The 26,055-nt window shown below is 41.8% G+C and overlaps 2 protein-coding genes and 1 non-coding gene across 3 annotated transcripts; 2 read left to right on the forward strand and 1 right to left on the reverse strand.

Moving 5' to 3' along the window:
• Nucleotides 1-6,124: 6,124 nt before the first annotated feature.
• On the reverse strand, nucleotides 6,125-6,198 carry trnan-guu (transfer RNA asparagine (anticodon GUU)). Its single transcript has one exon. It is a non-coding gene; the product is annotated as a tRNA-Asn (tRNA).
• A 1,851-nt stretch (nucleotides 6,199-8,049) lies between these two features.
• On the forward strand, nucleotides 8,050-24,268 carry adhfe1 (alcohol dehydrogenase iron containing 1). Its single transcript, XM_014408463.3, has 14 exons — nucleotides 8,050-8,155; nucleotides 9,342-9,379; nucleotides 9,495-9,544; nucleotides 10,639-10,692; nucleotides 10,848-11,002; nucleotides 11,341-11,537; nucleotides 11,607-11,684; nucleotides 11,873-11,978; nucleotides 12,187-12,339; nucleotides 12,437-12,535; nucleotides 13,239-13,317; nucleotides 22,405-22,501; nucleotides 22,980-23,137; nucleotides 23,715-24,268. Exons 1-14 carry the CDS (start codon nucleotides 8,103-8,105, stop codon nucleotides 23,796-23,798), a joined length of 1,401 nt encoding a protein of 466 aa, XP_014263949.3. The 5' UTR covers nucleotides 8,050-8,102; the 3' UTR covers nucleotides 23,799-24,268.
• LOC143417040 (uncharacterized) lies at nucleotides 16,244-19,339 on the forward strand. Its single transcript, XM_076882682.1, has 4 exons — nucleotides 16,244-16,380; nucleotides 17,076-17,232; nucleotides 17,394-17,470; nucleotides 18,139-19,339. The coding sequence occupies exons 1-4, from the start codon at nucleotides 16,348-16,350 to the stop codon at nucleotides 18,232-18,234; spliced, it is 363 nt and encodes a 120-aa protein (XP_076738797.1). The 5' UTR covers nucleotides 16,244-16,347; the 3' UTR covers nucleotides 18,235-19,339.
• Nucleotides 24,269-26,055: the final 1,787 nt, after the last annotated feature.

Genomic DNA, 26,055 nt, shown 5'->3' on the forward strand with positions numbered 1-26,055 from the left:
TTCCTAAAATGCAGTTAGCCAAAGATTGGCATGTCATTTTTAAGGAAGAGAAACTGAGAATAAGGCTGAGGTGTGCCAAATTACTCAATTGAACCAACTTCAAAACCAACTCGAAAAACCATCTGACCTTATTGAGTAATAAGTCCAAATTAGAACGCTTTGGTTCATATCATCAGGAATTTCAAATGTGTGTGTGTGTATATATATATATATATATATATATATATATATATATATATATATATATATACATATATATATATTAGGGGTGCAACGATACACAAAATTCACGGTTCGGTTCGGTTCGATACTTTGGTGTCACGGTTCGATATTTTTTCGATACAAAAAAAATGTTCATGCCTTTTTAATTTGTCATTTATTAAAATTATAAATATATATTTTAACTCAAAAGTACAGTTTTTAAATTTAACCCTAACCCTTGTGCGTGTTGTTTTTTAGCTCGTCATATTGCAGCCACAGAAATTATTTTGTCCATGAAACCATAAAGCTGCACTTTCTTTTTGCCTTATAGTCTGATTTGTCATAACTTCTCCGTTTTGTGGTAAGCTTTTCTTTGGCTGTCACTTCTTCACCCTGACCTGTCTTATTTGGCAGCAGAACTAAAATATATATCCTGCTGCTTTTACACACGGACTCACATAAGCTCAGCGATTCTCTGCGCGATCAACCTCTCACATGTTTAAGCTGCGGGAGATTTCACTTGTCATGTTTGCATAGTAAGCTAACGATTAATAAGACGATGTCAGAGGAATTGGTGCACAAATTATCATCACTCACAGATCAGTGCTGTCGCTCTCTATCTGCAGTTCGCACGATTGCAAAGTGAAAGCAAAAAAACAAGCGCAAATTCAAACGCGATTTCAATATGTCACATATTGACAGTGGCTCACCGATGCCAATGACATAATTACCCAGCTACATTTCTGAAAGAATGCAAAAGCATTGACATATATTTTTCCTTCTTACAATAGCCCGACGGGCAGGGAAGAGATAGATTTTGGTAGCCCGACTGAAAAAATCGCTAGCCCCAGGACGTCAGGCTAGCGATATTGCAAGCCCTGTATCTGATTGAGGAATCATGCATCTTTGGAAAAGAGAGTTTATTACAGAGAAATGTCTCTTTCCAAAATAAAAGCTATACTATCCGCTTCTTCTGGGTTATATTCTCAGCAGCATAAGGAGAATCATGTGCTAACAGCTGTCTAAATGACTCGGCTAAAGTTAGTAGCATGCTTGTTGTTTTTGTCTTTGCACTAGGATGATGTCGGCGTAAATGTGCAGTCATATTCGTTGTGTTCCCACTAGTGCTTTCAGGTTAATCTCGTTGAAATGACCTTAACACCACAACATGGCAAATCTCCGTTAACGAGCTACCGCCGATCGCCCCGTGCATGGGGCTAGACGGCCAACACGTTAACGAGCTAACTGCGCTAACACACTAGTTCCCACCCATGTAATTGAGCATTGCATGGCACATCCAACATACTGTTTTACTTTAGTCCATGACTCGCTTACCTTCAGGGTCATACGTCACATGAAAACCAAAATAATTCCAAACGCCAGATCTGAATGAGGGTGGGGGAGGTGCCCTGCGCTCTTCCTTCTGTCTATGCTGTCTGTGTGGAGCGCTCAGTGGATCTGCGCTCGACAGTGCAGCCTAGGCGGAGTAGTCGAACGCAGATTCACTGAGCGCTCCACACAGACAGCATCGTCAGAAGGAAAGTTGATAAAATAAATTACAAATGTTGTATTGTTCGATACATACGCGTACCGAACCGAAAGCACGTTATCGAACGGTTCAATATCGATACGAATATCGTTGCACCCCTAATATATATATATATATAAAAACACCCAGCACATGGCGTTCCATGTATGCCTTGCCTGCTAGCATCTTGCACCCTGCTGTTATGTGCTGGATTGTCTCTGGGGCATCTTTACACAGCCTGCACCTGGGGTCTTGCCTGGTGTGATAGACCCCAGCCTCTATGGATCTTGTGCTCAGAGCTTGTTCTTGTGCTGCCATGATTAGTGCCTCTGTGCTGTCTTTCAGTCCAGCTTTGTCCAGCCACTGGTAGGATTTCTGGATATCAGCCACCTCCTCTATCTGCCGGTGGTACATACCGTGCAGGGGCCTGTCCTTCCATGATGGTTCCTCGTCTCCCTCCTCTTTCTTGGGTTTCTGCTGCCTGAGGTATTCACTGAGCACTCGGTCAGTTGGGGCCATCTTCCCAATGTATTCTTGGATGTTCGTTGTCTCATCCTGGACTGTGGTGCTGACACTCACCAGTCCCCGGCCCCCTTCCTTCCACTTAGCGTACAGCCTCAGGGTGCTGGACTTGGGGTGAAACCCTCCATGCATGGTAAGGAGCTTTCTTGTCTTTATGTCAGTGGCTTCTGTCTCCTCCTTTGGCCAGCCTACCCCAGCAGGGTACCTGATCACGGGCAGGGCGTACGTGTTGATGGCCCGGATCTTGTTCTTACCATTCAGCTGACTCCTCAGGACTTGCCTGACCCTCTGCAGGTACTTGGTGGTTGCAGCTTTTCTAGCGGCCTCTTCATGGTTCCCATTCGCCTGCGGGATCCCCAAGTACTTGTAACTGTCCTTTATGTCTGCAATGTTGCTTTCTGGTAGTTCAATCCCCTCAGTTCTGACTACCTTCCCTCTCTTTGTTACCATCCGACTACACTTCTCCAGTCCGAACGACATTCCAATGTCATTGCTGTATAGCCTGGTAGTGTGGATCAGTGAATCGATGTCTCGTTCACTCTTGGCATACAGCTTAATGTCATCCATGTACAGGAGGTGGCTGACAACTGCTCCGTTCCGTAGTCGGTATCCGTAGCCAGTCTTGTTAATGATCTCACTGAGGGGGTTCAGGCCTATGCAGAACAGCAGTGGGGACAGAGCATCTCCTTGGTAGATCCCGCACTTGATGGTGACTTGTGCTATGGGCTTGGAGTTGGCCTCTACTGTTGTACGCCACATCCCCATTGAGTTCCTGATGAAGGCTCTTAGGGTCCCATTGATCTTGTACAATTCTAGGCATTCCAGTATCCAGCTGTGGGGCATTGAGTCATAGGCCTTCTTGTAATCAATCCAGGCAGTGCACAGGTTGGTCAGTCTGGTCTTGCAGTCTCGGCTGATTGTTCTGTCTACCAGTAGCTGGTGTTTTGCGCCTCTGGTATTCTTGCCAATTCCTTTCTGTGTCCCGCTCATGTATTGACCCATGTGCCTGTTCATCTTAGCCGATATGATGCCTGACAGGAGCTTCCATGTAGCACTGAGGCAGGTTATTGGTCGGTAGTTGGAGGGGACCGGTCCCTTCTTGGGGTCCTTGGGGATCAGGACCGTCCGGCCTTCAGTTAGCCATTCCGGGTGTCTCTCGTTAACTAGCAGCTGGTTCATTTGTGCTGCCAGACGCTCGTGGAGTGCAGTCAGCTTCTTCAGCCAGTAGGCGTGAACCATGTCGGGCCCTGGTGCTGTCCAACTCTTCATACTGGAGACCCTTTCTTGGATATCTGCCACTGTGATGGTTACTGGACCCTGTTCAGGGAGGTCGCTGTGGTCTGCCCTCAGATCCTCTAGCCACTGAGCATTGCCGTTATGGGTTGCATCCTTCTCCCATATGCTCTTCCAGTATTGCTCCGTCTCCAGCCTTGGTGGTGCTGTTCTCTTATTGTTCCCTTGCCACTGAGAGTACACCTTTGCTGGTTCTGTGGAGAACAGCTGGTTTATTCTCCTGCCTTCTATCTCTCTGGTGTACCTCCTCAAGTGGCTGGCCAAGGCTGAGTCTTTGCTTGGCAGTTTCCAAGGCCTCAGGTATGGACAGCTTGCTGTATTTCTTAGGCACCTTATTTGTCGCACCTTGCTGCAACTCCGTTAGTTGGCTAACCTCCCTCCGTGCTACTTTGATCTTGCCCTCTAGCCTCCTTCTCCATGGAGGGTACTGCCCCTTGTGGCTGTTCAACTTGTAGCCAAGCATCTCACTGATCACTGCTGCCGTATTGTAGATCAGCTTGTTAGTGTCGGTAAGTATTGCCCGTAGTTCTGCATTAACATCATCTAGCAGACCTTCTGAGGGTACTTCACGTAATCTTGGTAACCGGCTACGGGGGATCCAGGTTTCAAGCTTGGCTATGATCCTATTTTTCAAGTCAGTTCCTCTCGCACTCAACGATCCTTCTCCTATCGCACTTGGGGCTATGTACCCAATCTCGGGTGGGGGTGATGATATCTCCCCCCTGACCTGGCGTGCTGACTCCTCCTTGCCGTAGCATTTGTGTTGTACCTCGTCAATCTCTAGCTGTGAGAGCAGTCCCTTCTTTCGAATGTTGGAACACTGAGCTACTAGTTGTTTTGCCGTCATTGTGGATGTTGGGTATCGAAGAATCCATAGGTCCCTCATCCTATTCATGTAGCCCCTTCCGCCGGGGTTACTTGCGTAGTAGCATTCCAACAACGCCCTGTTTTCGTCCCTTGCCCACCGATGCCTTCTTGTTCCAGTAGCCCACTTTTCGTCAGGGTGCCCTGGTTCCTCAACACCTGACGCGGACCTTGTTGATCCGGGCGACGTCCGAGCCGGCATGCCTTCATATTTATCTGTCTCGCTCATGTCTGCGGTAGGCTCGCTTAGCATAGGGGGTATAGCCTTAGGACCCTTACTGGATATATATATATATATATATATATATATATATATATATATATATATATATATATAGAGAGAGAGAGAGAGAGAGAGAGAGAGAGAGAGAGAGAGAGAGAGAGAATTTTTCTGAATATTTCAGAAAATAACCATGCAAAATTATGTTTCCACTTACGTTTTAATGCAGAAATGCAATTAAGAAAAATCAGTCAATCAATTTCCTAGGTTCTGCTTGTCTGGGTCTTGGGGGTAGCAGTGTAAGAAAACATGACCAGACCTTCTTCTAAGGGGACACCAAGGTGTTCGGAATGAGTGATGAAGATATTGGGATTAGATGAATACACTTTTAAATTCCAAATAAAGTCAGACTAAGAATGAGTGTGATACTTTACACCATGCATAAATTATCAGAGTCAAACACTAAATATTATTCGACTCAGTGAACAGAATCACAATGCAATCTAGACATTAAGACTCTTCATGTGACTGGCTTCATTCCAGTCTCTGCCTCGCATGACTAAAGTTTTACCAACTCACAAATGAGAGAAGGCAGCAAAGGAATTTGAACTCGTGACTTATTGGAATTTGCTTCTCTTCTACTAACTAAACCTTCAGCAGAAGCTTATATATAATGTAGTAAATAATACAACTATATGAAAAAATCCTGCTAATGTTCAGTAATGGGGTCAAGCTGCAAACAGACATGGGGGGATTTTGTTTATCTTCTATTTATAGTTTTACCCACTGCGCTGCAGTCATCTACACATTTAGGGCGAGCATGTAGAGAGCTTACGGGAAGCATGCTGACTTGAGGGAGCAGGGATAAAAATAATTTGTGTGTGTATGCGTGTGTGTACTGCTGTGGATGTTTCTAATCTGTTAACGACACTGTGTGTATCACCCAACATCTTCAATCACTTTAATTAGAAGATATTGGTCCTATAAATGGTCCTCTCTCCAGAGAGGCTGACATAATTAGAGTTTCTCCCACATTGTTATTTGTTTACATAATGAATCATGTATAACATAAAAAGATGTAGTTACATTTTGATTGGAAAATGGAGCAGCTGACCCACTGTGTATGCTTGACTTTCCTTCTGTTTAAGAATGTTTCTTTAGACAGCTGAAAGTTACGGTAGGCCTTTGTGACTCTATGTCCAGGATTTGATTCTCACTTTGTAAGAATCAAATCCTGGATAAACCTGTTATGTCAAGAAGTGGCTTTGAATTAGTGATTAGTAGTGATCTGTTACTTACTCATGGTATTCTCACAGAAAGCTAAATTAGATGATCTAAGAGTTTTACTTAGTTAATCAGATAACCTCAGAGAAAACACAACATTAGACAACTTTTGTGCCAGCTATTAATTCCCAACCAACCAGGACGTATCTGTGTTATCGCAAAGCTGTTTGGCTTGCTTTTAACCCCTATCTAACATTTCTAGCAAAAACGGCCGTCCCTGGGTGGGCTCGAACCACCAACCTTTCGGTTAACAGCCGAACGCGCTAACCGATTGCGCCACAGAGACCATGCTGCCAGCCTCGTACCAAATGTGACAAATCCAATAAAAGTGTCACAAATATTCCGCATGTTGAACTCTGTCTGGCCTCAATATTTTTTAATTAATTAGCAGCGACATAATTTCATCTGTACCCTTGTGTGTGAACCTCACATTGCCTGTTCTCCAGGAAAACGTTGGAAAACAGGAGACCTCTGTTTGCTCAGATTTTTAAAATTGTGTTTTGCACATTTCATTTAAAAAAACTGGAATTTCGCTCGCACATTTGCACCTGTACTGGGGGCACACAGACGTGCACATACGGGACATACACATTTGTGTTAAACACAACATGATAACATGAACAGACTACATGAAGAAACCCTGACGCAAGATTGCCAGGGCTCGTACGGGATTTGAACCTGAAACACAGCCGTAGCGAGACTCATACCCCAACGCAGAGGTGTGATGCCAATGATAACGTGAAAGGAAGCATATGATGAGCTGTGGCGACCCCTACAGTGAAAGAAGATGACCAGCACTTGATCCACACAACAAGTTTCTACCTTTTAAAAGTGAAGCTGAGTAGAAAACTTCACTAGTAGTGACACTATAACAAGCCACTTTGTGATACAAAGCAAAGTCCATCAGAAGAGAAACTTGTTTAAGTGTTACTTCAACTCATTTGCAGCTAATTGAGTAAAATGCAGGACTGACTGTAAACAGGGATGTTATGGTGGGCAGCTAGGTGTGAATAGGTGTGAATGAGCAAGCCTAGATACACAAGAGGCTGAAGGCTGCTAGTTTGAGTCCCTGTTCTGATACATCATCACTACAATGCATCACTCTTTGTGTTTCTTTGATTTATTGTTTTATTGTTAAAAAAGGGAAAAGAGGGAAATATCCTGAATGTGATTTAATACATGTATCTAAAAATAAGTCCTCTGTGCTGCTGCAGGCTGATGAGAATTAAAACCAATATTCGTACATTCACTTCAGCTTCAGGTTCCTGGAGGTCAACTTTACAGAGCATAACAACCTCCATGACTGTCCGGTATGGTAGTCGCACCAAAAGTGACAAAAAGGCCCCCCAGCGTGTTGTGGAAACAGGACAAAACATAGTCAGCTAACAGCTGGCATCTCTGGGTCATCTTTACACCACTTGTGTGAAGAGGGCTGGGAGAATCCATGAAGATGGTACACACCCAGGACACCATTTGTTCACGCTGCTTCCATTTTAAAAACTAGCCAAACACACACAAACGGAATGAAACACAACTTGTTCCCTAGGACTGTAGCACCCCTGAACCTGACACCGCAGCACCTATGTACCATCCTCATGTGCAACAGTCTTCTGCCCAATTCCCACATCCTATCCCTTGCCCACGTAACTACTACAGTTTATAATATGTAAATAAAGTTCACTTTGTACTCCTCAACTCCAAACAACTAAAAGCCTCAGGATATACATAAAATATGTATACACATGGCCTGCAAATACCTCATGTTCAGTCCATGCACATGATTTTTTTTCTTATATCTATTTCTTACTGGGTATTTGTAAATTTGTGAATGTAATGTAATGTGTGAAGCATATACACGTATTAAACATTTTACTTTCTCATACACAGTAAATTATATCTAAATATTGTAATTTATATTTATATTCATATCAGTATTTTTGTGTTAGTTTTTTGTACCATGTGAGGAATTATTGCCTTGATTTCGTTATTTTGTCATAATAATAATAATAATAATAATAATAATAATAATAATAATAATAATAATAATAATAATAATGACAGCCCAACGGGTGTTTTCTACCCTCGTGCTTCTAATGTGTCTGAGCGGCCTTTATTGTGAAAATCAGAGGCGGAAGCAACCTGTTGACCGGGGTCGGCTGCTCGTTGCAGAGGGTCATTCACATCTTGGACATGGCGGGTCGGGACCGGGTCGTTCACCTGCTTAGGCAACTCGAGCGCGCGGCGTAAGTTAAATTCGAACCGGAAATAGATTCATCCAGACTGAAAAGAACTGTTACTGGTTTCCTTCGAGGGGCGGAGACTGAGTGTGCCAGAGTCCGCTCAAAGATAACAGCGTTTTTGAATTTTCCGGTTAAAGTTCAGTTTTATTGAGGGAAGAGCTCAGGAGGCCACACGTTTTGGATCAGAGGAGAGTTCTTTAAAATCCGGCTCACCTGTGAAAAACATGTTTCACTGAAAGATTTTTTAAATTAAAAGTCCTAGTTTTGCAGTCACATTTGACGTGTGGTCAAATGTGACTGCATACATTTCCGATAAAAAAAAGTGAAATTTGAGTGATTTCTGGGAGCACATGTGACCAGGTACAGGTGTAAAGCTGCACCTGGAATATCTAATGCTTTTAGAGCCCCTTTCACATTCTCTCATGTAAATTGTCAGTGCATCCTCACATTTTGCACAGTTTCTAACAGTTTGACATCTAATGCTCGCTCTGATATCGTTGTGTTGGTGTTGTTCCTGAATCAACAAAACTAATCTTTTTCCAGGTTCAACATTGCAAATGACCAATCACATTGTAGTGGAGTCGTAGGACGTGGAAACATCGTGACACTAACATAAAAACCTAATGGTCTCCTTTTTGGATGTTTTCATGAGTGGACATCGGCAGTTTGGGTTCAAATACTGAACCCATCTTTGTCAGGTTGGAGGAAGAATGACAAGGAAATGCTTCCTGTGCATGAGATGTTCAGGAGCTACTGCAACAACTCAACTGCTGAACCTTCTCTAAATTTGGTCGTGAATTTAGAGACCTTCTCTAAATTCACGGGGCGACCGTGGTTCAGGGGATTGGGAAGCGCATCTGTAACCGGAAGGTCACCGGTTCGATCCCTGGGCTCTCTGTCCTGGTCGTTGTGTCCTTGGGCAAGACACTTTACCCTACCGCCTACTGGTGTTGGCCAGAGGGGCCGATGGCACGATATGGCAGCCTCGCTTCTGTCAATCTGCCCCAGGGCAGCTGTGGCTACAACCATAGCTTGCCTCCACCAGTGTGTGAATGCAAGCATGAATGAATAGTGGCATTGTAAAGTGCTTTGGGTGCCTTGAAAAGCGCTATATAAATCCAATCCATTATTATTATTATTATTATTAAATGTGCAGATTGGTGACATGACTTCTGCTCTGTGTGAACAGGTGCAGATGTCCTGCTCACTCCAACACCTTCCACCAGGGTAACCTGCACTCATACAAATCATTCATGTATTCATCAGAGTCTCTGAAAAGGCAGACAAGTGCATCTTGATCAATGTGGATCCGTAACTGATGGCTTGATTTCTATCTCTGCAGGTGTCAGAGCGGCACCCTGCACCGTCCGGAAAACTGACTATGCCTTTGAGGTAATGTCACACCAGACTCTTTTTAATAAGTGTCTAAGAAGTTCAGCTTGAAGGCTGTTAGGAGATGTAAATCATTAATGTGTGTCAGCTCAGAGTTCAGCTCACATTCACACATTCAAATGAAGCTTCTTTCATTTTTTTAATCAACTGATGGATTCAACCAACCACAGAATGAGAACTTAAAGTTTTGAATGTTTTCCTGGATTCATCTGCAGAAGTAGCTAAAACTGTCAGCTCTCCAAACTGAGCTCCTCACTTTTCTAAGACCCACAAAGTAGTTCCTTTAGTCTGTGGGATTGCTCTGAAAATGCACTGAATTTCATTTGAAGCTTTGACCTGTACAAATACAGGAGAGACTAAAAATCAAAGCAGCATGAAAGCTGCAGTTCTTCTAACATCCAGCAGAGGGTCCAAGGAGTAACTTAGTCCCCATAGACTTCAATGTTGACATGTCCAACTTTCCAGCAGAAATAGTCCCAACATGTTTACACAGCTTATTTTAGTACAAACTTTGCGGCTCGCATGTTACACATGGATCTGTTGATCTAGAACTAACTCCCAAACCACCATATCTGTATTTCCTGTGGTGCATTAACGGGAACTGACACCTGTGACCTCCACCTACAGACTGTTGAGGTTGTCAAAAATTCCAAGTTTTGAGTTTGTATAAGTTCTTTGATGCTGCTCATCTCATCTTTGTTTCATGCAAAGTCTGCACAGTGGCATTTTCACTCCTTAGCCGTAAAAGGCTGATGGGGTATTATTGGCACCCTGTTGGACAGGCCATGGCATAGACCCACAAGTTTGTGAACACAGTAACTCAAGCATGAGGCGATATAGGATTTTCAGATTGATACTAGAGGTGTATCTATCTTGGATAAATGCATAAGGTCACTGGGTCATAAGGATTTCTGTGGGTGAGGTAACAATCCTCAACTTTATGTGTACTACCATCAGTCTTGACTTGCTCGTCTTTGTGTGGACAGTCTTTATCCCAATGATAAACAGACTGATAAACTACACACTTATATGCCTTTTCCATTAGCACCTACTCAGGTAGGTACTGCACTCACTTCTCTTTTTATTTCCTTCAGATGGCGAGTTCCAACATCCGCTATGGAGAAGGAGTCAGCAAAGAGATCGGCATGGTAACCATCTTCATCCTCCTCATTGCTGTCATGTGATGGTCAGATAGGAATTTTTCTTTCTTCTTTTAATGTGATGCATTGAGAAGGAGTGACCAATGTGGCTCTCTGTGTTGTCCTTCCTATCATTGTGGCTGTTCGCTGTTCTCTGCGTGCAGGACCTGCAGAACCTCGGTGCAAAAAACGTCTGCGTGATGACAGACAGGAACTTGTCCCAACTTCCTCCAATGAAGGCTGTTGTGGAGTCTCTAGTGAAAAACGGAGTCAAGTACAAAGTCTATGACAATGTCCGCGTCGAGCCAACGGACTCCAGGTGCGCTCAATGAGGTCGCTGTCACAAGTGACGATCTGATTAATGATTGCCTGTCAGATGAAGAGAAAAAAACATGTCTTTGTGTCCAAAATGTCTCATCAGAGAGGAGAGAAGAAAGTTCATCAGAGCCAGGCTTTTTCCTGGCTCTGAGTCGGCTCACATACCTACATAGGGGCGTTTCACAGGGTCACATGACTCTTCCTCCTCACAGAATGAACTGTGTGCACATCAGAGTGCTGAAATACTTAAGCAGTGTTAATGGCAGACAATCAGTAAGTAAATGAATAAGTTAATTTATCAGATGAAATGACCTCAGCTCGATCTCTGCTGAATTTCAGCTTTAAAGATGCCATCTCCTTTGCTAAAAACCACGCCTTTGATGCGTTTGTGGCGGTGGGCGGTGGCTCAGTGATCGACACATGTAAAGCGGCCAATCTGTACGCGTGTCACCCCGATGCCGACTTCCTGGACTTTGTCAATGCTCCGATTGGCAAAGGGAAGCCAGTGATTGGAGCTGTGAAACCGCTGATTGCAGGTATGACGCGTCCCACTTTTTTTCCTTCTTCCTCCATCTTTGTGGCTAACTTTGGGTTTTTGTGTCCAGTTCCCACAACTGCAGGCACCGGCAGTGAGACCACAGGTGTCGCCATTTTCGACTACGAGCCCTTAAAAGCCAAAACAGGTATAAAAATAGGGATATAAAAGCATATTAGAAGTTGATTTTCCCCTTTGAGATGTTTTAGAAAGACAGTCAGTGAAGATTTAATAGAAATCATAAATCAGCCAATAGAAACCAAGCTGCGGGAGCTGTTATTCATTATCCAAGTTCTTATGATGGACCCTGAGCTGTGATTGGCTGTTTATGCTCAGGAATTGCCAGCAGAGCCATCAGACCCACACTGGGCATCGTGGACCCGACGCACACACTGAGCATGCCTGAGAGAGTCGCCGCCAACAGTGGCTTCGACGTCCTCTGGTCTGTCTGTACTTATGAAGGACATTTATTCATTTTCTGCATTTTTTGATTCATCATTATTATTTTTGTTATCATTATATTATTAGTATTAATATAATTATTATTTGCTGTGATGGTGGCGTGTTCCCTTCATGTTTTTGTAGAAGTAGAGATACTGCCAACCTGATGTGAGACACTTCCATCACACTGATTGATCTCTGCCTTTCAGTCATGCCCTGGAGTCATACACCGCCCTTCCCTACGACCAGAGGAGCCCCTGCCCTACAAACCCCATCAACCGCCCAGCCTACCAGGGCAGCAACCCCATCAGCGATGTCTGGTCCCGCCATGCTCTCCACGTGGTTGCCAAGTACATGAAACGGTACGGCCCCAACTACAACTAAAGTATATCCATGATATGCATTTCATTCAACTGGATTCATTTGTAATTGAAATAAGTCGTGATTGATTGATTACAGATCTGTGCGAGACCCTGAGGACCTGGAGGCTCGTTCCAGCATGCACCTGGCCAGCGTGTTTGCCGGGATTGGCTTTGGGAATGCCGGGGTTCATCTGTGGTAAGACTAAGACTGAGATTTCCTGTAATCCTGCATGCAGGCTGTTTGTGCTCATCAGCTGATCTTCTTTTGAAATCTGTTTAATTATTTAATTTGTTTCTATTAAACTGCAAACGTTTCCTTGAACTTCATCAGTGAGAAAGGAAATCAGGCTTTGAAGAGGGTTTTTAGCTCATTAGTTCATGGATCTGTTTCTGCAGCGTTGCAGTACAGACAGCTGATCGTGGTTTTAAAATGTCACCTGTGATTGTAGGTGTTCTTTAACACTTTGGTGACATCACATTGAAACTTTAGGGACAGTTTAAGGCCTTATTTACAGTGATGAGTGGATGAAATGCACTGAAAATGTAGAAACACCAGCAGACGATGCAGAAGAACAAAAAAAAAAAAAAACAGATAACAAACCAGAAGTGTTTTTGTGGAGTCAATCATGTGATGAAAGTAACAAGCTAATGGTATACAGCTAATAGCAAACATGTATCTGCAGTATTGTATGATTCATGTGATTGAGACATACAACTTTACTGCCCCCTCCTGCAATGTGTTTTGTGTGCTTTTGTAGTGTTTTTCTATTTGTAGGACTGGTCTTATGTTGCAGTTTATTTGAGCTCTCATAGCCAACGTGCATATTTTCCTATTTGAGCTAAACTGATCCAGACCTTTGCGTGAGCGTTTCAACCTGTTTGTGGTTCCCTCCTTTCAGTCACGGGATGTCCTATCCCATCGCAGGAAACGTCAAGACTCACTCAGCCAAGGGTTACAACGTGGAGCACCCCCTAGTGGTGAGTGATCATTACTGGACATCACAGCTGGCAGTGACGGTCCTAGCCTGTTTGGCGCCCTGGGCGCCACACACACACACATAAAACATATTAAGGATTATACATTAACATAAAACTGTTGTCGGAACCATACTGAATTTCACCAGAGAAACACACACACACACACACATATGAAGTTAGAGAGAGTATGCATAGTATGCAAACGGCTACCAAACAGCCATCATAATTCGTCATACAATGAGAACAGGACAAATCAACAATTGACAATGACTCATTAATATTAAAATCTGTAACATAATGTATTGTTTGGAGTTGAGTCTGTTACAGTTACTATTTTTACCATTTCTTTTTGGAGCAACTGTAACCCACATTATTTCCTTAGGGATTAATAAAGTATTCTGATTCTGATTGTTTCAGGATGACCCGCCTTTATCCAATCACACATCTGCTTGCCTCTATCTTTTGCTCGTTTCTCCTCCTCTTCTTTTCTATTTTTTCTAAACTGAGCACCTGATGACTTTGAACTTTTCTTGTCCATCTTCCATTGGTTTTAATTTTGCACTTCAGTATGAACATAAGTCCCCCAACTCGATGATCACCACAACATAACCTAATAGACCTACACCTTAGTTCACAGATTTGCTTTGTCTAAGGTGTGTTTCTGCGATTTTGCACAACCCAGGATTCAAATCATGAATACATAATGGGCTTGGATTTACAACATTATGAATGAAATGTGCTCTATTTGGAAGCAGCTGGCCCCCCTCCCCTTTCGACAGGTTGTGTGTGAGACTTTAAATCATCAAACTGTAAATTATAAATTTTAAATTGTTATTGATCTCTTTAACCTGAGTCCTGAAGTTATATTTATTTTTCTTACTCTTCTTATATTTATTGTTTGTTTTCTTCCACTGCTGTAACTGGAGCCTCGTCGTCTTGTCTCTCTATATACTGATGACAATAAAGTTTACTTTGACTTCAGCAGCAGAGCAGGTGCACCCACCTTTCGCGTACAGAATTTCGAAAAAGCATCGGTGCAAATTACAAGTCTGTATCATAATTTCTGGTGTCTGTCCCGCTGCCCCGCCCCCTCAAGCAGCAGTCGCACCTTGCAAACGGAGGGCGCCCAAACTCTCAGCTAATGGGACCGCGGTCAAGTGAGCCGTCACTTACGAAGTCACAGTCAAGCTAGCCACAATAGAAAGCCGATCGGTGCCCATGCCATTCCCAATATGCGCTGGCTGATGTCAGGGCAGCATGAGTACGAACAATTTTTTATTTTGCCAATGTCCGTGATACCGCACCCCACCACGATGCCGCCGCGGGCAACCGCCCGTGTCGCCCGTATCAAAAACCGCTACTGACAGCTGGCATTGCAAACAGATGTTCTTGGCTGAGATCACTGGTGTAGTGCAGCTGGAGTGATGATTTTCATTTTCCAAGAGGGAAAACAACATTTCCACGGTTATTTATTTAGGATTTATCCAAAAGAGAGCTGCATTATTACAAACAGAACTCTGTGTGAAGCAGCTGGCCTGTACCATGAACACAATTTATCGCTCATTCTAGGCCTGAGTACATGAAGGTGCTGTTACTGTGACATGTGGACAGTTGCGTGCCTTTATTTTTCTGCAGGTACTTTTTAAAGTCTAACACACATCGTTCGTAGCGATAAGGTTATGGGTATTTTTTTTTTATAATGCAGTGCTTTAAAGTTTGATTAGATATGGTGCAGAAGCTTGATTTGGTTTACTTACAGTAAAGTCAAGACTGAAGATTAAACTGGTAAAAACGGCAATGAAAATATGCAAACATAGAAATGAAAGAGCACCAATCTCTCCAATCAAGATACAAGAAATCAGTTTTTTCCTCAGGCTCATAAAATTGTTAATGATCCATTTTTCAGAGTATGACTTATTACCCTCGGCCCCAGTAAACAGCAAGTACTTGTAAAACAAATCGCTATAAGCTCTCCTTTGTCCCAACATCTATTGTACTTTGGAGTCACATCATCATGTACTTGAATGTTTGCTGGAGCTGTATTAAGGGAAACAAATTTTTACTAATTAGATAAGTAATTTACTTCTCGAGGTTTGGAGCTGGTTTTCACATGCAAGTGCTGCTATACACTCTCAGAAATAGAGGTACGAGAGAAGAACATTTTTGTACCTATAGGTACATTTTTTTAAAAATGTTCCCTTAAAAGTACAATACTGGTCTTTAAAAGTCCAGAAATGCCCCTTTAAAGGTACAATTTGAAATAAGTACAAATCTGTACCATTTTGACCTGTACTGCAGTGACAGTGGCAGAATGTGGTAATGGGTCAGCATGGGAAAATCTGGATGGGCCTGGTTAATTGTAAAATTCATATGAGATGTGAGTGTGCTCATAAAAGCTACATGTTATAATCAAATCTGTTGGTCCTCTCCTCTGTACGTAAATTATCCTATGATGCAAAGAATATCTGTAACCTACCTTTGTGTAAGTATGTTAAATTATATTAAAAAAAAACACACACACAATGACATGCAGGCACAACCAAATGATGTTAAAAAAAACTGGTCCATTTCCATTTTATTAAGTTCCAGTTATAATTTTTTAATGTTTTAAATCTTTCAAAAACGTGAAATCATTTTACTGTTATGTTTGGCCATTTACTTTTTCGCTTTTACTACATCCTAGAATTGTTCATTAATTGGGAGGTTTTTATGGAATTTGCAACATCAAGTTAAACCGAGGTTCTTTGGAAGTTAAAATGTCAAGCAGATTTTTATGTTACGGTGACTACATTTTGTAAGTTACAAATATAGTTCGCCAAGACAGCATAACTGTTTCTAAACAACTGCGCATTAATACCACAATGTTGTATTTCCATGTATCAAGTTCGCAACGCGCATTAATCCCAAAGGCTGAAAAGGCAGCAGCGATGAGTGCTCCGCCTCCTCGCTGACTAGCGTTGGCACAGAAAATGACTCTCAGGGGGTTATCAATGGAGGAGCGCCTTAAAAAGTTGATGGAAGAAGGCATTGATGTGTCAGACGACGAGGCGCAAAGGTTTAGAGGTAAGTCGGGTGTGATTTTGTGTTTTTATAAAAATTACAACGTGTAATTTTATAGTAGAGTTAGCAAAAGTCCGAAGAGCTAGCTTTAACATGGGTGAATGCTAGCAGTTAGCTAAGTTTTAAACAAAGAAAGGTACAAATGTGGACTATTTAGACTGTTGGTGGAATATTCAACGTCTGTCTGCCCGCCGTATTCCAGTGTTTTATCGATAAATAGTCACTAACCGTGTACAACAATGTAAAAAAAATCAATAATTTCTCAAAACATGCTAGTATGTAAATATAGCTATTAACAAAATCGTTTTCTAAGCAAAATTTATCGCATCTAACTTGTTTCCCGCTCAAAGGGATTTTAAACAATGGAAGGTACACATTTGTACCATTCCACCTACTTAGTGGGATTTGGGATTTTCGAATATGAGAACTGTAAGCTCTGCGCAGGGACACTGTCTGCAACCCAAGAATTGTTAAGATGATTGGGGAAACAGCTAATGATTTTTTTTTGTCTCTAAATCTGATTATTATTATTTTCTGTACTAACTGATTAATCAATCTGTTTATTAGCTTTAGAATTTTTGTTCAAGGGTTAAAGCACTTTACATTTATCTCCAGTCTGTGTCTTTAAACATGTCAAAAGTTTAAATCCTCAATGTAAAATGTCATTCTTTTGTCTATTCTGCTCTTTTCATTTCCAGTTGTGTGATGAGGTTGATTTAATGCATCCCTGCCAAGACAACATCTGTCGCCGCTTTAGCGAAAACTTCACTGCTGTTCTTCAAATGACCAAGGATTTGCCACTGAAGAAGGTCTACATGGAGGCAAGAGAGAATGCACTGGCTGAAGACATTACAGGTGCTAATTTGACCTCATACAAATAGTAAATTTTGTGACAATTCATTTGCTCTCTCTTCCAAAGATAATTGATGTACCATAGTGTCATGTGAAGAGCATGTTAATGGGAATTTGCATGCTATCAAAATCTAATGAAGTGCATTTGCATCTGTATGACCTAGGAATTGACTTCAAGGGGGCACTTCTCTTGCCATCCATCTTCAAGGAGAAGATAGAAGATTTCATCATCCTTGGAGAGGTAAATGCATGATGCAATGCATAGCCTTTGGCCACAAGTTTCATTCTCGGTGTTTTGTTGGCATGGAGCTGAATTCAGCTGCGGTTCAGCATCACAGCTAAGCTAATGTAGGGGAAACACTGCTGTTAATCCACAGTGCTGCTGTGCTCTTGGGTTTTGTCTGGTGTTTATATAGATAGATAGACCTTTATTGTCCCCTTAGGGAAATTCTTCACAGGTACTGTCACTGTCAGGGGTGATTGCTTTTGCCCTTGAATATTATATCAAACTTTAGCAGCTTATCAAACACTACCACAACAGTCATTGGTCAAGAAGCTTTTTGTTTGGAGTAGGGGCAATGTTTACAGGTTATCAGAATAGACAGTTTTGTTTTGCAGCAAATAAAGAAGGTAATTTGAGGAATCTGTTGAAAATCCACTTGGCACATATTGCTTAAACATCCATCCATCCATCCATCCATCCATTCGCGTCCGCTTATCCTGTTCAGGGTCGCGGGGGGCGCTGGAGCCTATCCCAGCTGTCATAGGGCGAGAGGCGGGGTACACCCTGGACAGGTCGCCAGTCTGTCGCAGGGCCAACACACAGAGACAGACAACCATTCGCACTCACATTCACTCGCACATTGCTTAAACATACTGTATACTAATGTTTTTCTTCCTCTTCTGCAGAATACTCCCACGAGTCCATACCCAACCATTCGAATGAAGGATAAGAGTTGGACAACTGCCCTCTTAAGACAGTGTCGCCATGTTGTGACAGTTTGAAGGAGTGGATGTTTGCTCGTGCCGCTCGCTGGATGAGGCCTACATCTCAGCATTCTCCACCTTCTTCGTGTTCAACATGACCTACCCTGCATACTTCAAGAAAACACTTGTCTTTCAAAGTCAAGTCAAAGTCAAAGTCAACTTTATTGTCAATTCTGCCACATGTACAGGACATACAGAGAATAGAAACTACGTTACTCTCAATCCCTAGATAAAATAGCAAATGAACATTTAAATATAAGAGTGATTAAAAAATGCAGGTAAAATAATTAAAAAGTAAAAATTTAAATAAATAAATACAATACAATTTTACATATAACAAGAACTTTCTTCAGAACTGCATTGTCAACATAGGAGACCAGGGAGACAAACCCCTGCCAGTAAGTGTCACCAGGGTACTTAACCAACTCTATTAAATACGCCCCCACCCAAGTGTCACTACCTTATTGACTACCCAAGGCTGATTTTGATGTATGGTCCTCTTCGCCCTTTGTGGTGTATGAGATATGAAAGCAAGCATCAATATTTCAAAAATCTAGCGAGTAAATGCAAAAACTTTGTAAACATCACTGCAACTCTTAGCAATCGTCATCAAATGAAACAGTGCTGGGAGTTTTCTTCAGATAAGTTGCTTGTTGACTTTGAACATTCACTCAGCACAAGTGTCAGTGTGCCATTTTCATCTCTGCCAGGTGACTTACAGAATGCTCTGGAAATGAACAAAAGTTTTACAGATGTGCATTTTCAGGATAAAGTGCTTCAGCGTGTGTCTGCTATATCTGTCAGCAGTGTCAAATATGAACTTGAGGATGTTTTTGTAGTTGGCCATGTACACACTGAAGCCATACCTCAATTCTTTAAAATCAAGTATATTTTGAATGTTGATACTTGTTGGGTATTGTGTGGGAAACTGTTACTTCCTTGCACTTATGAATGTCATTTCCATGCTTACCAAGTGGCAGTTGACAATGACTGGATCCTGTTCAATCCAGGAAATGAATTAGACTTTCAAGCTCTAGACACCTATTTAGTTGATGATAGGCTGTTTGTGTCCTTGAGGTATTCTGTGTGACGTGATTGCAAGAACATTTTTGTGTGCGCGTGCGTGCGTATGTATGTGCATGCTTGTTGAAGTAGAGCAAAACATTTGTGTGGACAGTTTTTTAAATACATGCCATCTCTGTGATCCGTCAAAACATTGTGTTCAGGTGTTTAATGTCTTTATGTGATTGTTTACTTTTTTTTTTTTTTTAAATGAATGTATTTTTCTTGACATGTCCTATAGCAATATACGAATGTAATCAAGGATGTATTCCTGTGGTTGTTTAAGTGCTTTGATGTGATTCTATTATCGAAAATAAATGGTTAAATAACCAAATATTTTGGACTATTGGGGGTACATTTTTGTCTCTTTAGGTACGAAATAGGTTGTCGCTGGGGGGGTACCCTATTGTACCCTTTTCAAGAGAACATTTCTGTACTATAGTTTCAAGGTACATTTATGTCTTAGGAAAGTACATGATTGTACAGTGGGGCAAAAAAGTATTTAGTCAGCCACCGATTGTGCAAGTTCCCCCACCTAAAATGATGACAGAGGTCAGTAATTTGCACCAGAGGTACACTTCAACTGTGAGAGACAGAATGTGAAAAAAAAATCCATGAATCCACATGGTAGGATTTGTAAAGAATTTATTCGTAAATCAGGGTGGAAAATAAGTATTTGGTCACCTCAAACAAGGAAAATCTCTGGCTCTCACAGACCTGTAACGTCTTCTGTAAGACGCTTTTCTGTCCCCCACTCCTTACCTGTATGAATGGCACCTGTTTGAACTCATCATCTGTATAAAAGACACCTGTCCACAGCCTCAAACAGTCAGACTCCAAACTCCGCCATGGCCAAGACCAAAGAGCTTTCGAAGGACACCAGGAAAAGTATTGTAGACCTGCACCAGACTGGGAAGAGTGAATCTACAATAGGCAAGCAGCTTGGTGTGAAAACATCAACTGTGGGAGCAATCATCAGAAAATGGAAGACATACAAGACCACTGATAATCTCCCTCGATCTGGGGCTCCACGCAAGATCTCATCCCGTGGGGTCAAAATGATCATGAGAACGGTGAGCAAAGATCCCAGAACCACACGGGGGGACCTGGTGAATGACCTGCAGAGAGCTGGGACCAAAGTAACAAAGGTCACCATCAGTTACACACTACAACGGCAGGGAATCAAATCCCGCAGTGCCAGACGTGTTCCGCTGCTGAAGCCAGTGCATGTCCAGGCCCGTCTGAAGTTTGCCAGAGAGCACATGGATGATACAGCAGAGGATTGGGAGAATGTCATGTGGTCAGATGAAACCAAAGTAGAACTTTTTGGTATAAACTCAACTCGTCGTGTTTGGAGGAAGAAGAATACTGAGTTGCATCCCAAGAACACCATACCTACTGTGAAGCATGGGGGTGGAAACATCATGCTATGGGGCTGTTTTTCTGCCAAGGGGACAGGACGACTGATCCGTGTTAAGGACAGAATGAATGGGGCCATGTATCGTGAGATTTTGAGCCAAAACCTCCTTCCATCAGTGAGAACTTTGAAGATGAAACGAGGCTGGGTCTTCCAACATGACAATGATCCAAAACACACCGCCCGGGCAACAAAGGAGTGGCTCCATAAGAAGCATTTGAAAGTCCTGGAGTGGCCTAGCCAGTCTCCAGACCTCAACCCCATAGAAAATCTGTGGCGGGAGTTGAAAGTCCGTGTTGCTCGGCGACAGCCCCAAAACATCACTGCTCTCGAGAAGATCTGCATGGAGGAATGGGCCAAAATACCAGCTACTGTGTGTGCAAACCTGGTAAAGACCTATAGTAAACGTTTGACCTCTGTTATTGCCAACAAAGGTTATGTTACAAAGTATTGAGTTGTATTTTTGTTATTGACCAAATACTTATTTTCCACCCTGATTTACGAATAAATTCTTTACAAATCCTACCATGTGGATTCATGGATTTTTTTTTCACATTCTGTCTCTCACAGTTGAAGTGTACCTCTGGTGCAAATTACTGACCTCTGTCATCATTTTAGGTGGGGGAACTTGCACAATCGGTGGCTGACTAAATACTTTTTTGCCCCACTGTACCTCAGATGGTACAACTTCATAAGGTACAAAAATGTACCAAGCCTAAAGGGTACAGAAATGTCCTTCAAAAAGGAACACCCCCAGCGACAAGCATTTGTACCCTTTTTGGTACACTTTGGTACCCCTATTTCTGAGAGTGTAGTACTGTTTGGCCACGTGGGACAATAAAGTTCCTTCTTATCTTAACACAGTCACATTAACAGATGAGGTTCATACACATTTCTATCTGAAGTGTATGAGTCTAATAGAAAGAAGACACTGTAGGAGAATGGTGTTTTGAGCAAAGTCCCACAAAAATATTTAAATTGTGACCCGATTTCTGTGCAGAAATGAGACTAAAACCCTGAAACTTAGTTAACTTCAGTTCTGCTGGTTTCAGCAGAAGAGGGCTCAGCTATAAACACGCAGGGTCAGAAGTGAGTGAAGAGCTATGGGTTTGTTTATTTTAAAGGGACTGTTGCTTCTTGGTTTTTAACATATAGATATAAAAGTATATCATTAGCAAACATTTGTAAGTTACACTACAGGTACAAATTTCAGGTAAATCATTTATGTACAAACTCACCAACAAAAAACTTGAGGTACTCTGGCATTATTATAAAGTTTTTAGTGATATTTTATTAATTACTCACATGTTGTGATGAGAATAATGCAGAATTAAAAATTGAGCAGAAATAAGTGAAGTAGAGAGATTGCAACGTTGGAAAGACTGAGAGAAAAGACACCAGGGAGGGAGAGAGCTGTGAGCAGCATGGAAGAACTGATGAGGATGGTCAGACAGATGACTTCATATTCTTAAATTCATTCTGACATTTGATCACTTTGCTTAATTAGAGCTGAATGATGGTCAAACAAGATTAGAAACAAAGGATGACTCAAGCGTAGCCAATGCTCTGGTGCTTAAACAAAACACTACACCTCTGACTGAGATGGACCTGTGCAGGTTCCCTGAGGAACTCCACACAGAACTTTACTTTGTTTCATACTCGACCTGTGCAGCTTTTAAATAAAATGTTCTGTTAAACTTTGTTTTCAGCCTCACGGGCTCTCCGTTGTCCTTACGTCTCCGGCCGTCTTCAACTTCACAGCCCTGATGTGTCCGGAGCGCCACCTTGAGGCCGCAGAGATCCTCGGTACCTGGACGCCTCACACTAGGCCATATTAGATTTAGTATAATAGAGACTGTGTGGAATGTCTACTTTATTTATCCAGCCAAACCAAAAGGTTTCCAGACTTCAATGAGCCAAATAAAATTACTCAGTTAGAAAAAAAGACAGAAATACACTGGAGAGGAACCTCCAACAACAACAGGGCACACAAACAGTGAAACATCAAACATCCAAGACAGTCAGCGGGACCTTAAATGCCTCCATTGAGAGACTTTTCAGTTATTTAAGAATATTGAAGGTATTCAAAAATAAGGTTTTTAAGGGCTCTTTGTACCTTTTTAAAGAAGTCTAAAATAGAAAAAAAGTAATTTTCTTTCTTTATTTTTTTGCAGTAGTAGCTCTTTATTTCTTCAGCTATCAATAGAAAATATCCAAATTCACCAAAACTGCCATCACTCTTTAAAAATTGTGCAGTAACAGACTTTCTCTGCGCTATGTTCAGGTGCAGATATCCGGCAGGTGAAGAGGGAGGATGCGGGTGCCGTTCTGGCCGACACGCTGCGTCAGATTCTGTTTGACCTGCACGTGGAAGATGGACTGGGAGCTGTGGGATACACCAAAGACGACATCCCGGCACTAGTGAAAGGAACTATCCCTCAGGTGGGTCAGAGTCCCCCTTCAATTGTGTACTCCTGGGTTAAACTGTGAATTTCTTGAGTCATCCCATATGTTTACATTAAGACATCAACCTCTTTCTTTTGATGTCACTTCTATCCCCAGTTTGCTTCCTTGTGACGATTATTCAAGACCTTAGTGCTTAGGGTGTGAGAGGTCCTGGGTTCACATCCTGGTCGAACTCAGAGGCTACTTGCTTTGTATGTTTTTCCTCAAAAACATGTGCAATTTGTTTTCTGGTTTGAATGTTAGAAGGGTATTAAACTGTCCAGACAGAGTGGAAGGCCCCGTAGTATTGTGTTTTGTCCCCATGTAATCTTTTAATGCGACCTTGTTATTCATAGACTTCTTTGATTCTTTGAATTAGCTGATTTCATATCTGCAAATGTGATGTAATGTGAGATAGTGAAGGACACAGGGCCAGGGTGGACCAGGCCTAAACCTGGTCCACCCTGGCCCTGTGTCCTTCACAAGGAAGTGCTATTTGTAACATGGCTTTAAGGAGATATTTGTTTGGATACATGTGTTGATTTATGTTTTATTTCTTCTGGTTTGTTTCCAGGAGCGAGTGACCAAGCTGTCTCCCAGAGCGCACACGGTGGAGGATCTGAGTCGGCTCTTTGAGGCCTCCATGAAGCTCTACTAAACTCAGCTGCAGTTCCTCCCACAGCCACCAGAGGATGCAGTTCTGAGTCTAAAAACCCCTCACAGGCTCAAAATCGTTGACGTTTTTCGTTTGAGCTTTGATTAGAAGATTCTTAGGGATTATTATTGAGCTCATCCTTTAAATTCTTTGAAATGATCACCGATTCAAACGTATTGAGCTTCTAACTGCTCATAACCATACTGCGTTCTAGTTTTAATTTGTGAAACTTTTAGAAAGCTGAGTGAAGTCATATTAAAGATATGGTAATTTTATGGAAATAATGAAGGCAGTTTTCTCACATTATATCTGCTCAAACAGACAGATGAATTATTTGATAAAATCCTGCTTCAATATCAGAAAGTATCAGGTGTGTTGTAGATGTAACATTTTAAGGTTTCTGCTGCAGAAACTCCGATTCTGATGAGTTGCTCAGTCTGGTATAGTTCAAATAAAGAAGCTCAGCACTTTGAGCATGTTTTTCTGGTTGTTTTCTGATTTGTTTATTTTTTATTACAAGATCAAATTGTATGCATTTATTTCATATGTTTCACAATCCCGAGCCTACAATAGTACAGAGAAAACCCTAACATTTAAAGAACCTCCTGTGAGTAAGCACTTGGTGACAGTGGGAAGGAAAAACTCCATTTTAAAAGGACAAGACCTCCAGCAGAACCATGTGCAGTGAGGTGCAGTCATCTGCTGGTTGGGGATGAGGGGAGGAAGACACTCCTTCACATTTACACAAATGATACATATTTGATGTTTTAATAATTTAACAAGTTAATATTTTTTTTCCACTGATGGATTGATTGTTTTGCCAACTTGCCAAATTATTTTGCTTGCTTGCCTAACTATTGACTGATGCCAGTTAGTTTAATTAATATTTGTTGATCTGATTACTTGTGTCTATTTAAATGGTAAATGGCCTGTATTTATATAGCGCTTTACTAGTCCCTAAGGACCCCAAAGCGCTTTACACTACATTCAGTCACCCACCCATTCACACACACATTCACACACTGATGATGGCAAGCTACATTGTAGCCGCAGCCACCCTGGGAGCGCACTGACAGAGGCTGCTCTCTTTGATATTTAATCAAAGGGAGCAGCTTTAAACACAACATGTTAAAGTCTGAATTCTCACAAAAGGTGACTGAAACGCGGTTGATTGAAGAATGAGTTTGTCAGCATGAAGCTGCTGGTGTTTGATTGGTCGCTGTCAAAGCTGCTCATTAAAAGCACAGCGTTTTTCTGACCTGATTAGATTGTCTGGTTGTTTAGTCTCAAATTCTAGTTTATCATGTTTTCCTGTAAAGCTTCTTTCTTAGAAACCTTGATGTCAGCTTCTCACACTTCTCTCCAGAGGTTTGTTTTGGTTGTTTAGTCTCTTTCTCTGCCTTCAGTGAATTATAATTTTCCATAAAACCTTTCAAATATGTGTACTCCTGTGTTAAACTGAGTTTCTTGAGTCATCCCATATGTTTTTTCATTAAGACATTAACCACTTTTTTTTTAATGTCACTTCTATCTCCAGTTTGCTTCCTTGTGATGATTATTCACGGCCTTAGTATGACTATAAACAGTGATCTACCTGCTTGGCCTTGTTCCTCAGACTCCAGTTTCAGGCATCTTTCCTTGAAAGTTTGATAGATCTGGAGCCGTTCATTAACCACGTCAATTTGATTTTGTAGGTTCTCGTCTTTTTTATGGTGCAAATCAGCTCAGTGTTTCTTCACACAGGGGCGCACTTCTTAAAATGTAATGTGCAGCATTACATACAAGTGATGGAGCTGGAAGAACGTGTGTTTGGTATTGAGTCAGTTTGAAATCAGATTCATAGAATTTGTTACAACATCTAGGCTCACCTAGTAATCGTAAGGTTGTGATTTGGCGCTATATAAATTTGAATTGAATTGAATTGAGTTTAAACCAACCAATTATGGATTGTGTCAAGACTTCGAGTGCAGAAAGAACAGATTTCTAAAGGCACCACTGATGCTCTGTTTGACACAAATGACAAGACAACACTATCAAAGGACAAAGGGGGACGGACGAGGCAAAGAAGAAAAAATGTTTCAGTGTTTGTTCAACCTGTCTTTTTAACTTTTTCTGTTTCTTTCTGACCTGTTTGCCTCACATTTCTGCCACGTTTCCACAGATACAAACAGTTCAGAAGGATAAAGATGAAACTATACAATTGAAAAGCAGAACATCAGCAGAGACAGAAAATCACACATCAACTGCCCGTAAAAGACAG

This window comes from Maylandia zebra, linkage group LG3 (genome assembly GCF_041146795.1).
Source record: "Maylandia zebra isolate NMK-2024a linkage group LG3, Mzebra_GT3a, whole genome shotgun sequence".
Classification (NCBI taxonomy): Eukaryota; Metazoa; Chordata; class Actinopteri; order Cichliformes; family Cichlidae; genus Maylandia; species Maylandia zebra.